This window comes from Mustela nivalis (assembly GCF_964662115.1).
Source record: "Mustela nivalis genome assembly, chromosome: 4".
Lineage (NCBI taxonomy): Eukaryota > Metazoa > Chordata > Mammalia > Carnivora > Mustelidae > Mustela > Mustela nivalis.
This window is the reverse complement of record NC_139023.1, coordinates 11458986-11473821: the sequence shown is the minus strand read 5'-3', so window position 1 is coordinate 11473821 and position 14836 is coordinate 11458986. Positions and strand designations below refer to the sequence as shown.

Sequence of the window (14836 nt, the reverse complement as noted above, 5' to 3'; positions counted from 1 at the left end):
AAGACACTAATCTTAAATCAAGTTATTAGAACTACAAGATTTTTATTAAGATGGGGTTTGTTTCTGGAAGGTTATAGTACAGAAACTAGGTTAGTGCCAAACTTTGATTATAGGCCCAATTTCACAGGGGTCATGAAAGTAAAGATCTGAAATTTAGAAAGAGTGAAGGACACAAATCAATACGATAGAGGTTCAGTAGAAAAAGAAACTATTTCAGGTTAGAGGACAAAACAATTGTTTCTTAGAGAGGCTGAGTATTGATTATGCCCAAACCGGGATGGGTTGTGTTTGAGAGAACGTGCCTCCCACTGAATGTTCTACAGACCACACTCTATGGAATCACAGGCACACGTTTGCAGCCCAACCTTAGTTGTGTCTGGCCTCTCAATTACTCTGAAACTCACGGGTCCTTTTGTGAAAGAGGAAGTAGATATTCCCTTATTTTTCTTAATATCTCTATTCCTGAACAAGTTACTCCTGGAAATTATACTTTATTTATTTTTTAAAGATTTATTTATTTATTTATTTATTTATTTATTTAAGAGAGAGAGAGCATGGGCACATGAGCAGGAGGAGTAGAGGGAGAGGGAGAACTTCAAGCCGATTCCAGGCTGAGCACAGAGCCCAATGTGGGGCTCTATTTCACAACCCTGAGATCATGATCTGAGCTGAAACCAAGAGTCAAAAGCTTAATGGACTGAGCCACCCAGGTACCCCCTGGAAATTATACTTTCTGGTCATAATTCACAAGCATATACCTACAAATCTGAAATACAATGAAGTTAGTCTCATATAATCAAGCCCAAGCCATTAAGCTAGAATGGATTGTTACAGTGGAGAGGTGGTGATTAATATCCAATAATGCACATTATTAAACAGAAGGGGCCATTTTAGTAAAGTCTCATAGAGATTAATAGTAAGCACCATATGTAATAGAAAAGATATGATTGACAGCTTGCTTATCTTCCATATTTATGGAACAATTTAATAATGAAATAATTGTTAGAGTCACCTACTACCTTGATTGAGCTGAGATTTATTATTCAACCCTGGCAGTATATGAAAATACTCACTTTTATCATCTATTATTTTTATCTGTTAATTATCTTTGGAATCGTGCTATGTCTCTCTTCTCTCTGGTTAGGCAGCTTGGAGATTTGGAAAGACTACTTGATTAATACTCAAAAGACCTAAATACAAGCCAGAATTCTGGTACTTTATTGACAGTTGGGGGGGGGCAATTTCCATGAAGCAGAATCATATCTGTTTTATTAATACTAAGTTCTCAAAACCCAGTAAGGGCATGGATAAAGAAGTTATAAAATAAGTATTTCTTTTTTAAAGATTTTTTTAAAGATTTTATTTATTTAGTTGACACACAGAGAGAGATCACAAGTAGGCAGAGAGGCAGGCAGAGAGAGAGGGGGAAGCAGGCTCCCTGCTGAGCTGAGAGCCTGATGTGGGGCTGGATCCCAGGACCCTGAGATCATGACCTGAGCCGAAGGCAGAGGCTTTAACCCACTGAGCCACCCAGATGTCCCACAAGAAGTATTTCTTATATGAATGAATGAAGTTGCTGAGCCTTCTGTACCTCAGCTTTCTCACTGAAACATGGCAATGATATTAGTGTACTACCTACTTTACATGTCATCAGAAGTTCCTGGAAAATTATACCTCATACGTAAGAAAATTGTTTTTATTCTAAGCAGTGCTAAAATTCAAACCCTATTCTCTTAGAAGAATTGATCTACTTCACAATGGCTCTCTGTAAGCTTCTTAACTGATTTTTCAGGTTAGTTGAAGAGGAAAAAAAGCAGAGATAACATTTTGAAAGGACTAATATAGAAGCCATTGTTATTTGTGCTTCATCATCTGTCTTACTGGAACAGAGCGAAGTTAAGGATAATTTTTAATGGTACAGAACCCAACAATCATATGTACTTGGCACAGATGTGTGTTTTCCTACTTTTATTTGAATAGAGGGGTATCTGGTGTTCTGGTAATCGAACTAAAACAAAGTAATGAAGTCACAGTCACAACATCTGGTTCAGGATTTCCTCATTGTAAGGTTCCTCAATCTAATGTCCCTGCACCTTAATCCATACAGACTGACATTGCTCTGGATGTGTATCGCCTTTTTCTCCTCTGAATAAAGAAAGTACTTATTTCACAGAAGTCAATGGAGTACTTACTGGGTGAATGACATTGAACACAATATGAGTTAAGTCAAGATAGCAGAATGGGAGAAAGAGACACAGACTAGATCCACACTAAGAGGTGGTAAGAATTAAATGAGAGCTCCTTGCTATTTCCCCTTCTTCCCAGAGGTAACTTTGCTGCCAATGACATAGGGAGCTATCAGGTAGGAAAGCAGTGCCTGCTCTTTTCCATTTCAATATGGTGTATAACTGGAAAGTTTTGACTGCTTTTCTTGAGAATACTCAAGTAATGGAAAATAAAAACAAAAAGAAAACAATAAAAGAAATCTCCTTCCAACTACCTTCAGATCTGAGGAATGTAGCTAAGTGAAACTACTCATCATCAAGATAATTTTTACATTGACTATATTTTGGCTTTATAATACAGATCCTAAGTTCAGTGTTTGGTCCTGATAATTTTCTGGCTCAGTAGTGGAATTAGCTGCTTAAGACCCCACACAATGCAACAGAAAATCTCCAAGGCTGAGACCTTAATGGTGTATTAAATTTAATTTGACATGCAGAAGATACCAAGGTCATTAACTGGAAATACATACCATCAGGCAATTTAGAGCCGGGTATCTAGTTCATCCACCCAACCAATTTACCAGATTTTCCAAGTAACAGTTGGTCACATTAACTACCAGGTTTAGTTAAATCTGCATCAACATTTGAGGCAGTCTAACTCTTTGGCTAATTTAAAAGCAACTTTCAGAAATCTTGGTAAGGCTCCTTTTTAACAGATACAAAACCCTAGTGGCTACAGGATTTAGTAAAGAAAGGCATCTTGTCATCTTTACTGAATCTTTCCCTCCTGGCTTTTTGTTGTTGTTGTTATATAACAAAAGGTATATTCATTTTAATATTAATGAGCCATGAAAGTTTAAGAAGTGTCTCATCCTACTAAGAAAGATGTATTCACCGAAAGACAATAATTTGTTTTCCTGTATGATAGCTACCACTAGTTGTTCAAGATGAAATTAGCCAAAGAACTCTTCCAATGGAAATCAACTTATCATACCTTATGGCATGACTGTGATCGTGGACTACCTATTAGAATTAGGTCAATACTAACAGCAAAGAAAAACAAGACAAATGCAAAACACACTACAAAGAAAATTTAAGTAACAACAAGGTACAAATCATAACAGTATATATTTTGAATGCTAAAATCATATTTAGCAAAAGAGACTTTAAAACACAGAACATTCACCACTCTTTTTTAAAAATGTAGGCCATCATGCTTCATACTTATTAAATTAGTTTTCCAAGCAACATGATCATATGGGGACACAGATGTTACAGATACATAGAAATTTAGCAATTTGTTTTAGGAATCCATTCCACAGGTAGATAGAGATACACGAATATTTTCAAAGTTGAATTTAAATGAAAGTAGTTCATATTTACTCAGTCCAACACTGATGAACCAAAGAATCTTAACTGCCCAGACTAGATTTTGAATTTTTATCTTTTAGATCTATGTCTTACATTTAATAATTCTGTATTTGACTCTTGAAATAAAAAATAATCACCCATTAATCTTTGAACAAAGGCTTAAAAGTTATTCTACTACTGTATTCATATCGAGAATGATAAAAGGAACAGAATAAAATTATTCTAGAAGACTTCATCATAACTAAAGCAGAAGCCAGGAATGATCACTAAAAGTGTGGGAATCCCTATCCCGCCTAGATGATTAGGAAAGGGGTTATTAGCTAAGCCATTGTCTGAAACCCACTGAGTCACTGGTCCCTTTGTAAAATGATTGGTCATTCTTTTATAAAGATGGGTTTTTAAATTTAAGAGAAGCTTCAAGCAGCTGAACTGAAAGATAAAAAGAACACAGATCTTGCATGGGTTTAGATTTCTCTTCTTAGGCAAAGGATTGAGGTAAGATATCAAAATCTTTGCTTTCATAATTTTAAGAACCCTAATCAGTCAACTCAGAAGGATAACCTACCAGGATCCCCCGCAATGCTTACATAGATCAGTAATTTGAATTAGACCAGGAGTTTTTACACCTGGAGGACAAGAGATAATATGCTTCCATAGGTTGCATTATAAATTAATATTACAGTTTTCATATTTTATATTACAGATTTTATAATCTCTTTCCTTACATTAGAGAAATATTGACTCAGTTGCTCAGTTTTAATGTATTTCATGTTATTAATCTTTTTAAAAGATTTGTATCTGTTATAGGACTATTGTCAGATCTTTATTGTAGTATTTTTATTACTATGTTAAATAGACATTAAAACTGTTTTCACAATAAAGACCTAGTTCACTGACCCCAGTCATGGACCTCCCATGATCAGAAGGACCCATTTCCTGATGTACAGAACATTGCAAGCAGCGAGGCCATCTTGTTCATTAACTCATTCAGCTACATCCCATGCCACCAAAGGAATCATTTGGTCAAGCTAAAAGGACAAGCGAACAATTCTGGATTTTTTTAAACAACTGCTCTGAGAAAAAGAATAGGTTCTGTTATAGATATTTGTAAGTTTACCTTTTTTATTTTAAATCCTAACATATAAGTAAATACTACAGAACTCACCCAACTACATTTCTGATCAAACAATATCACCACTTATTGTTATCATGATTTTTACATAGAGGGTCCATTTAAAGCTCAACTTCACAACTTATTTTCTAGATATTTCATCTGAAAATGAAGACTGTAATTCTTCTTGGGCTGCTGGGAGCCACAATGTCAGCCCCAGTAAGTGATTTCATGGTACATCCAAAATCATTGTGTGAGACCTGTAACAAATCCTTCTTTGACCATTTCTGTTTCTCATTTTTTAGATTATCCCACAGCGCCTGATGTCTGCAAGCAACAGCAATGAGGTTAGTTGAAATACTTATAAGCAGCTCTCCATTTTGTTTTCGTTTTTGTTTTTTAAGGAAACTCAGTGGAAAAGAGATTAAAACCTTCATTCTCCAGCTTGCTTTTTCTCAAATAGACAAATCTTTAAAAAGGAGGGGAGAGAAAAATAAAAAATTATATATATATATATATTTTTTTTTAAAAAGGGGGGGGAGGGGAGAGGCAGGCACCTGGGTGGCACAGTCAGTAAAGCTTCTTACTCTTGATTTTGGCTCAGGTCACAATTTCAGGGTCTTGAGATTCTCTCCCTGGGCTCAGCACTCAGCAGGGAGGCTGCCTGGGGTTCTCTCTCCCTCTCCCTATCCCCCTACTATGCTTGCTCTCTCTCTCTCTCTCTCTTTCTCTAAAATAAATAAGTATTTTTAAAACCGTAATTAATCTCTCCTAATTCCTATCCAGTAGCTCTTATATCAAATGCGTTTCCAACATTCATGTTTATTTGGTATTCCATGTTTTTTTCTACAATATTATTTGTTCCCCATCTGAGTATAAAATCTTTAAAAGCAGAGACAGTATCTCATATATCTTTTTATTCTAATAGCACCCAATATGGGTGTATATAGGTGTTTAAGAGCATAAAAATGACTGACACCACAGGAATGGGCTAAAGTTGCACAATCTCAGACCCAGTGGAGGAGAGGTCGTTAAATCCCAATCTCTAATCACTGTAATTTAGTACAGGCTTAGTAAGAAAACACCCCTAGCAGGAAACTGATCAGTCAGCCCTGGCTTGTTCTACGTTCGTAGTAAACCTTGTTCTCAATAGTTTCATCATGTGTATTCATCTTGTTTTCATATTATCTTTCCTTTTCTAGTTACTTCTGAGTCTTAATAATGCTCAACTTCAACCACTACAGCTTCAGGTACCTCGATAATTATTTTAAGAATGCTTTTCGACTGTTTATTTCTTACAGTACTTTGTAGAGAACAAAATGTTCACTGATTTCATTTCTGAAGTCTCAATTTTTAAGATTATGAATTTGTCCCACATATTCTAACGACCATGTGTTTGAAGACAAAAGTAAAAGCTGTAATCTGACATTTATTGAAAACTTGGAAAGTGCCGGGCACAAATTCTCACAACTGTGAGATAGTTAAATTGACTATTTACACACAGTCATACTCAACTATGAAAAATAAAGACTTAAAACCAGTCTGGCAAACTGTAGAAACCATACTTTTTATCCATCTCTGTCCCAAATTTTTTTTATGAGCACTGGAAAGTTGACATTGTTCAGGCTACTTGCACAGCTCATAATGTGCTAAGATGCCGTCCTTTTTTTTTATAATGCAGTAATGATATTATAGAAATTGTCTCCTTTTTCCTTTTTTCTTGCTCAGAAATGATTTAAAATTCTTTGCAAAATGAAAGAGAAATACTTCCTTTCTTTCTTTTGTGTCCTTCCAGGGCCTGTTTAATTCGTGGATCCCTCCTTTCTCTGGGATTCTGCAACAGCAGCAGCAAGCTCAAGTTCCAGGGCTCTCTCAATTCTCCTTATCAGCTCTTAACCGGTTTGCTGGACGGTTCCCAAATCAAATGCCTTTCCCAGGATGGGTCAATTTTGCCCAAGGAACCCAGGTGGGACAGCTGGACCCTTCACAGCCTCAAACACCACCGCAGAGCCATCAGGGCCCTAATCATGTAAGTCGGGCCTCTCCCATCCTGTTCTGAGGAGATAGAACACACGTTGAATGTGAAAATGAGTAGGAATCATCTTTAAATTAAGACAGGAGTTACTGAGAAAGACATTTTTCTCATTATTTGCTCTACCATCACTGGAAGTACTTCCTTTTCTGATTTCTAACATGAAAAAAAAATACCATTTAAATCAGCTATTCTATCACAGCCACAAATCAAGAGTGTTAAAAACATATCTGAGAAAAGATAATTAGGGAAATTTCCTCTTTAAAGAAGAAACAATTTGCATTAAGGATATACATATAACATGACCTTTTGTTGTCACAGAAGTCTTTAATACAAATTGTAAATGTATATGACTGGGTCTAAGAAAAACAGCTCTGGAATTTTACATTAAGAAGTCAAGTACAACTGGGGTGTCTGGGTGGTTCAGCTGTAAGCATCCAATTCTTGATTTCAGCTCAGGCCATGATCTCAGAGTCGTGAGACTGAGCCCCATGTGGAGCTCCGTGCTGGGCGTGGAGCCAACTTACGATTCTCTCTCCCCCTCTTTCTCTGCTCCTCCCCGCTATGTGCACTAGCTCTCTCTCCCTCTAAAAAAAAAAAGATTTAAGTATAACTTTTTTATGCCTCTTTTGGCAGGTTTTGCCCTATGTGCTCTCCTTCAAAATGCCTCAAGAGCAAGCTCAGGTAAATGAGTGGAATACCACCACTCCTACAGACAGATGGCTAACTATACTCTCTATCTAATGCTTTCTTTTGTATTTGTAGCTCTGACTCCTAGAGCAGGGCTATGAAAACTAATGTAATTATCACTGTTTAGTACCACTATTGCTGGGCTGTCATCAGTTTGATCATGTCAGGCTCACTTAATAATGCTAAGGAGAGTCCCCAGAACCCCTGAGTTTCCAGGGCATTACTCTATTGGGAATAAAGGAGCTCAATAAACCCTAAGTCCTGGTCCCTCTGAACGGTGTTTGTACTGGCATTTGGAAACTCAAGAGAAATACCATGGGCTGACTTTGCTCAATCCAAAATTTGTTTCAGAGGTAGATGCATTAAACTGATAAAATATGATATGATGTAGAGATAAGAAACACTTGCCACATTATTTGGCACTCGGAGCATTCTGTTCAAAATATTACCAGGTTCTTGTATATTTTTAATTATTTCTATATTACAACCAAATGGGGGGATTTCCATTAAATAAGAAACCTTAAAAAATGAATGCCAATTAGTATACTCATTAGAGTAATGTGGAAAACTCTTTCCAGATTAGTTTCACCTAATTAACTTTACAATAGACTAGGTTCAAAGAAATATGGACATGGATAAATTATTCACCAGCAGAGTACTGACCATTTCATAAAAAGTTACACCACTTGACTCTCCTGTAATCATAATTATGTAATTTTTATCCCACACTCATTATAAAATAAAACTTACTTCTAGACATTACCTCATTCTATGCCAGAGCATTTAGAGAATTAGATACACGGTAAATGGGATTATGTCATTTTAAGGATCAGGGAACTAAGTCTTAATGAGATTAAATCCCCAACCCTAATCAAAGTAAGTAGCTGAGTTGGAATATAATTCTTCATCCTTCCTCAACCACTAAACCAGTGGTTCTCCACTCTAGCTTTGCATCAGAAGCTCTGCTGGTAATTTTGAAAATTACAAATGCCTAGACCCTACCCACACCTAATGAATCAAAACATGATGAGTAGATCCCACATACAATTATCTACTAAAATGCTCAAGAGGTGATTTAATTCTTAGCCAGAAATAAGAACCACTGCATAAAATGTACTTCTCAAACTATAGCTTTTTTTTTTTTTTAAACTCTTGTGTTTAAAACAGTCTCTTACTTAATTAGGCAAGGACACAAAACATACTAATCTCTATATATGTACTAAGATCCCCATTTTCTATAAACATGTATGCATGTATAGACACACACAGACATAAATGGAAGTCAGTACATGATAATGTGGATGGTAAAGTTGCAAGTGATTTATTTCTTCCTTGTCTATTTCTGGATTTTCCAAATATTCTAAAAAGTCTTATGGATTATCTTAATAAAGTGGCACTTATTAAAGGCAACACATTCTTGAGAATTCATTCTTTATCATAGCACTTCTAACATTCTTGTAGAATAATGATTCTCAAAATATATAGGGAAATGTTCAGCAAGTCAGCCATGACTTCTTAGATATTCACAAAGTAAGTACATTAAGTTTGTATATAAAGAATATATATATAACAGCTTATACACACACACACAGAGTTTGTACACAAAGTCCATGGTGCCCTTTCTTAAAAATTTTTTTTTAAAGATTTTGTTTATTTATTTGACAGAGAGAGATTACATGGAGGCAGAGAGGCAGGCAGAGAGAGAGAGGAAGAAGCAGGCTCCCTGCTGAGCAGAGAGCCCGATGTGGGACTCGATCCCAGAACTCTGGGATCATGACCTGAGCTGAAGGCAGCAGCTTAACCCACTGAGCCACTCAGGCGCCCCTAAAATTTAAGCCTATTATTTTGCTACTTCTTTCATGCGTTTGGCCAAGCAACCTTGAAACAAAGTCCAATGTCATATACAATATGAGTTATTTCTAAAGTCTGAGAAGGCTGTTCCATGCATTATTTTGATCATAAAATTACTAGATATATAAAAATTATTAGATATAAATATATAATATAAAATTATTAGATATATAAAATTATTAGATATAAACTTTTAAAATGCCTCTGCTGATGTCAAGGAAGCTCTTACATATCTTTCTTTTATAAGCAGATGCTGCAGTATTATCCAGTCTACATGCTCCTACCCTGGGAACAATCTCAACAAACAGCCACACAGTCACCTCCACAAATGGGACAGCAGCAATTTGAGGAGCAGGTACTGCTGTTTGATTTTAGTCTGACTAGTTCCATCTGAGACTAGAGAGACAGTAAATTTTCAAAGGAGAGACTATTTGAGTGTATTTACTGCAAAAGTTCAACAGCCTGAACTGGTGATCACAAAAAGATACAGTGTGTTATCCTAACATTTCACTAACTTTGAAATGTTCAAAGGCTGGATTTTAAAAGAATGAATTCGGTGAGTGGATTTCAACAAAATCGGAGGCCAAAAGATGAATCATCTTGGTAAAATTTTTTTCTAACTTTCAAAAAGCTACCAGGATCCTTCTTGTCACATTTACATGTGGTTATTGCAAGAAAAAAAAAAAAAAAAGCTTCCATGATGGAAGGCACTTATGATCACTAGATACAATTAGATAACATTACTATTGAGTTTTGTGGACCTACAGCATATTTTTAGAATTCTAATGTAATTTCAAGTGGCCCATACATAACTAGATTCCTGTTAGGTATAATGGGGGGGAAAATTAACAGTTTATCACCACTCTAAAACCAAATTAGAGAAAACTGAAAATTGTGCTTTAAGTGACTGGTAGTAGTAATTCTAATTAAGTCGTGTTAGAAATTTAACCTCAAAGCCGTATGGTATTAAAAAGATGCTTGGTAAATTAACAATAATTTTTACCACCTAGAATATATGAACTTTCAAAAAAGCATTTAATGTAATATAAATATATATATATATAATTTTAAATAATCGTTTATTACAAAATTATGACAAAATCATCACAGCAAATCTAACACATTTTCCAAAAATCTGACAGATGCCATTCTATACTCAATTTGGATATATTCCAGTACAAGCAGAACCTGTAAGTATTGCATACGTTTCATTTTAGAAAAAAAAAAAACTAACTTTTGAAATGATTTGCTTCATAACATATTAAATCTATGAGCACCCTTCAGCCAAAAATCCATTAGGAACAAACCCATAGTTGAACAAAATTAGATTTACCTACTCATTTCAACAAGGGAAGAGCCATATGGGGACCTGTGGGTGTCTTAATAGGAAGGTGACTGATTCTTCAGTCAGGCGATTTTGCAGAGAATTCTAGGAGTAATGATTCACTCTGAATCGGGTGTTCTCAAGAAGTGATGGGCAAGTCTGTGATTAGTAATTAGTTCCTTCCTAGAGGATAAAAGCAAAGAAGAGCAAGGCAAAGGCTCTGATTGTTAAAGAAGGAAGAGTTACTCAAATTATCCAGGATATGAGGATGTCTGGCATTATTGTGGCTTGCGTGGCAACCTTGCTTGAGACAAGATTACACAGCCGTCTTGTTTTTGTTGCATTTCATCGTGTTCAGACATGACCTTGCTTGATGCCGGTGTTCTGTAGGATTGTTCATGTTCAACAGAACACCAGGGCCTAGCAGAGAATATCCAGTAAGCTCCTAACAACACAAGCAGACTTGTGTGTCCTGTGTCCGAGGCCACTTTTCTCTTTCTCAAATCTAAATAATTATTTTTGGTTTTAAGTAACTAAAATTGAACAAGTTGTAAAGGATGCAACTGCCTTGCATGCAAAACTACATATTTTAAAGAGGAAAAATTTAGACTTTTTTCAACGTTATAACGTTACAGGTTATGCCAGGAGGACAGCAGCAACTAGCCTTAGACCCCCTCCAAGGCACAGCTCCCGACACTGCTGTGATGGTAAGATCCTCTTATGATCCTGTGCTAGCCACCAGGAGTCGGCAACTGGCAGCCTAAGGTTCCTGCACTATTGTTCATTTGAATGGACTTCACTGTTATTTTTCATAAAGAATCATTTTTCCTTCCACCTGTAATCTTTGACCAGTCAAGGTCCAATTTCCTCAGTCCATCATAGATTTACTACTCTATGTCAGATACACTCCTAGGGACACTCATTTAAAATCAGGTATTAAGAAACATCCAAATTTGCCAGTATATATTTATAATCATTCTATGATAGATTATAATCTAAAAAACTAATAAAGTCCTTTACTTCCTAAATAAATTCTTTGCCTTACATCTCAATCCTGTGGCCTTATATTCTTCCCAATTTTGATCTTGTATTTGAATCTGTAACCACTTTGTGTTCTTTCTAATTCTATATAGCCAGCAGAAGGAGTGATACCATATTTACAAAAAGAAGGGATAGACTTTAAACATGCCAGTGGAGGAATTTTCATTCCTGCAACTTCACAAAAACCCAGTACTACAAATTCTTTTGCTCCTACAGTCGACCCAACTATTACCCCAGAGCTGATGGAAAAGAAGGTAGAGAATCAAAGATTTATTTTATGTAAAAAATGGTTACCTAATGGAAAATATAAAGTTCATGTTTAATTTATAAGATTAAGTCATAGAAATGATGTGAGAGTTAATGATATAGTAAAACACATTGTCTTTACCTTAAACAAGGAGGCCAATAATTTAATTTTGATTCAATAAGCACTTCTTATAAATATCCTTTTCTCGCTAGGCCAAGACCGATTCCTTAAAGGAACCGTAAGATGTTTCCTAACCATTCAGAGTTTTTGGTAGGTATTTGCCAAAAGGCATGCATTAAGCGCATGATACATGATACATCCTAAATTAAAAGAGGGAAAAATAAAAACCATCAGGGAATTAATGAATAGGTCTTACCAAAATCAGACAAACAAAAAGTACTTCTATAGTTCTATAAAGCTAATAATAATTGTGGGACTTTAGCCACTTTTTAAACATAAAAACAAATGTTTGAGAATCATGTCTGCCTATACCATAAATTTGGTATAGACTCTGAAAACACGAGTAGTAAATACACTAGGTCCATATAAAAGACATTCTACAAACACAGTACAGAGTTAGTTCTTCTAAATCAGCACTTTGCAAGCCAGAAGTTGTAACAATGTCAATACATCTGTATTAGACTGGAATGAAATAAACTCTCAAAGTGATTTTTTTAAATTGCAAAATCATATGGAAATTTAAAATGCCATGACCTTCATATCAAACATAATTAATTAATCAATTACCTGTCCTATTGGGCTTGGTTGGCTATGAGGCTTGTGGGTGATTGACAGGTGGGCAGGCTGGGACAGCGCAAGAAGTAAAAACTACACACTAAAAAGCAAACAACTGGCCTGAAGGGAAAAGTAAAAGGCAAGGGGTTTTGTTTTGTTTTGTTTTTTTAACTCTCCTTCCTACTGCCTATGATCTTTTCTGATTTCTCCTCTTATGAAAATGAATCCTCAGCACTCTTCAGTTAAGAAACAAAACAACAACAAAAACTCTATAAAATACAACCACAGTGAATAGTTTAGCCTAGATTTCTTTAGAAAAGTCTCTTTTATAATGTGACATATTGTACAATGCAAGTCAACTCAAGTTATTCAATCAGAAATACTAAGGGATTTTGGTATAGCATGACCTTCCTTTTATGTGACAGTGCCAGAAGTAAAGTTCCCTAGTTTCTGTTAAGTATTTTAGAAAATATCTCAGAAATGTTCCACAAAACAGTCTAATGGTATTAAAATGCATTCTTATCTTATTTTTCAGATAAAAAGCTATGGCGGTGCCCCGGATATCATTTTAGGCTATCTGCTTCCTCAGTGCCAATAGCAGTTCTTTGAAATATACAAAATACTCTTCTCTTGAATTTCTTTTTACTTATCAATAATATTACATTTTTAAAATAAGTCATAGTATATAATATAATCATGTAAGTTCTGTCTTTACAAAATTATGTTTCTTTTCAAATATCCTTTCATTATATAATCTAGAACTATCAACAAGAATAAAGCTAATATCACTGGATCAACTAATTATTGCATTTATTATTTATTAAGGGTAGCTTTGGAAAACGAGAATAAGGGTACACTGTCATTGAATTTATGAGTGTGGTGATTGTGACTAATGAACGAACCTTTAACACATCATCTCATTATTACCCCCAGGCTCATTTAGCTAGACTCCTTCTGTTGCCGTTCCTTTCAGAGTCAAAACATTTGGTGGCAGAGATCATGAAGTGCATGCTCCCAGTAAGACACAGCTCCGCGGGGCGCCTGGGTGGCTCAGTGGGTTAAAGCCTCTGCCTTCGGCTCAAGTCATGATCCCAGGGTCCTGGAATCGAGCCCTGCATCGGGCTCTCTGCTCAGCGGGGAGCCTGCTTCCTCCTCTCTCTCTGCCTGCCTCTCTGCCTACTTGTGATCTCTGTCTGTCAAATAAATAAATAAAATCTTTAAAAAAAAATTATTAAAAAAAAAAAAAAAGACACAGCTCCGCAGAGAGATGGCTGTCCTCACCAAAAAGATTAGATCCCTATGAACATGTGCGCTGGTTTGAGGAGGCAGCATTCTGTTGAGAATAGGGCACAGATTTCAGATTTCATCATATCTGGCTTTCAATGTGGTTTTGAGCCTTCAACAAGTGACTTAACCTGAGTCTCGGATGTAAAACAGACATAATAATACCTTTTAGAACTTTTGAAAGGACTACATGAAATAACACATATAAGATACCTGGCCATACAAAGTACTCAGAAAATGTTAATTTCGCCCCTTTCACCTGTGACTATGGAAACGTCTTATTTATTGTCTCAGCTTTGGAGCTAAAGCTAAAATTCTGAGAAAACAGGAAAACTGACATTTAATATGCCTCATATAACTATGTGAGTGTATGTTGATGTGTGTTAGTGCATGTATACAGAAAGAAAGTTGAATGTATAAATGAGGGAATACATGAATGTGTTAAGTGGTTTCAAATATATTTGGTTAGTATTGTAGGCTTTAAAGTTGATCAAAATTCCTGAAAATTGCTACTTACCCTGTGGAAGAGCAACCCAATAATCCCTTTCATCTTGTATTTTTCTCCTTTCCCCCTAAATTGGTGAGTTAAATGAATATAATTCTGGGGAACTGAATGACCTCTTAATATTGGACATGACATAGAGATTCGTACATCAATTGTCTGATGAAAGCAAGTATTCAACACTTAGGAACATTGTGTCCCCAAATTCCAAAAGTTCACAAGGTCACTGAAAAAAATTACATGCGATATTTCATGCTGAGTGTTTAGAAAGCATTCTGAAACACAGCACACACTAACTTCTCTTCAAAGAGGAGGAGAAAGGGGATGGTCAGAGACTGAAGAGGAGACATGAGCGTGACGGTGAACAGAAGTAGAAGTCGGGGAAAACTGCAAAACTCTTAAGCATCAAACTAAAATCCAATC

At 35.8% G+C, this 14836-nt stretch overlaps 1 protein-coding gene and 1 long non-coding RNA gene across 7 annotated transcripts; one reads left to right on the top strand and one right to left on the bottom strand.

Annotated features, from left to right (window-relative positions):
* Positions 1-4022: 4022 nt before the first annotated feature.
* On the top strand, positions 4023-13428 carry ODAM (odontogenic, ameloblast associated). Of its 4 annotated transcripts, none has more exons than XM_082726342.1 (12): positions 4023-4091; positions 4861-4926; positions 5013-5054; positions 5910-5957; positions 6503-6736; positions 7376-7423; positions 9531-9635; positions 10423-10470; positions 11240-11311; positions 11738-11899; positions 12105-12162; positions 13163-13428. In XM_082726342.1, the coding sequence occupies exons 2-11, from the start codon at positions 4876-4878 to the stop codon at positions 12132-12134; spliced, it is 840 nt and encodes a 279-aa protein (XP_082582468.1). In that variant the 5' UTR covers positions 4023-4091; positions 4861-4875; the 3' UTR covers positions 12135-12162; positions 13163-13428. The 4 variants fall into 4 exon arrangements, with proteins under 4 accessions (XP_082582468.1, XP_082582471.1, XP_082582470.1 ...); XM_082726343.1 differs by lacking the exon at positions 4023-4091 and adding an exon at positions 4674-4703; XM_082726345.1 differs by lacking the exon at positions 5910-5957.
* Positions 6117-10833, bottom strand: LOC309862478. 3 transcript variants are annotated; one of them, XR_014310544.1, is made up of 3 exons: positions 10614-10686; positions 9510-9676; positions 6117-6762 (listed from the first exon to the last, which is right to left on the bottom strand). It is a non-coding gene; the product is annotated as an uncharacterized lncRNA (long non-coding RNA). The 3 variants fall into 3 exon arrangements; XR_014310542.1 differs by lacking the exon at positions 9510-9676 and having other exon boundaries at positions 10618-10833; XR_014310543.1 differs by lacking the exon at positions 9510-9676 and having other exon boundaries at positions 10614-10755.
* Positions 13429-14836: the final 1408 nt, after the last annotated feature.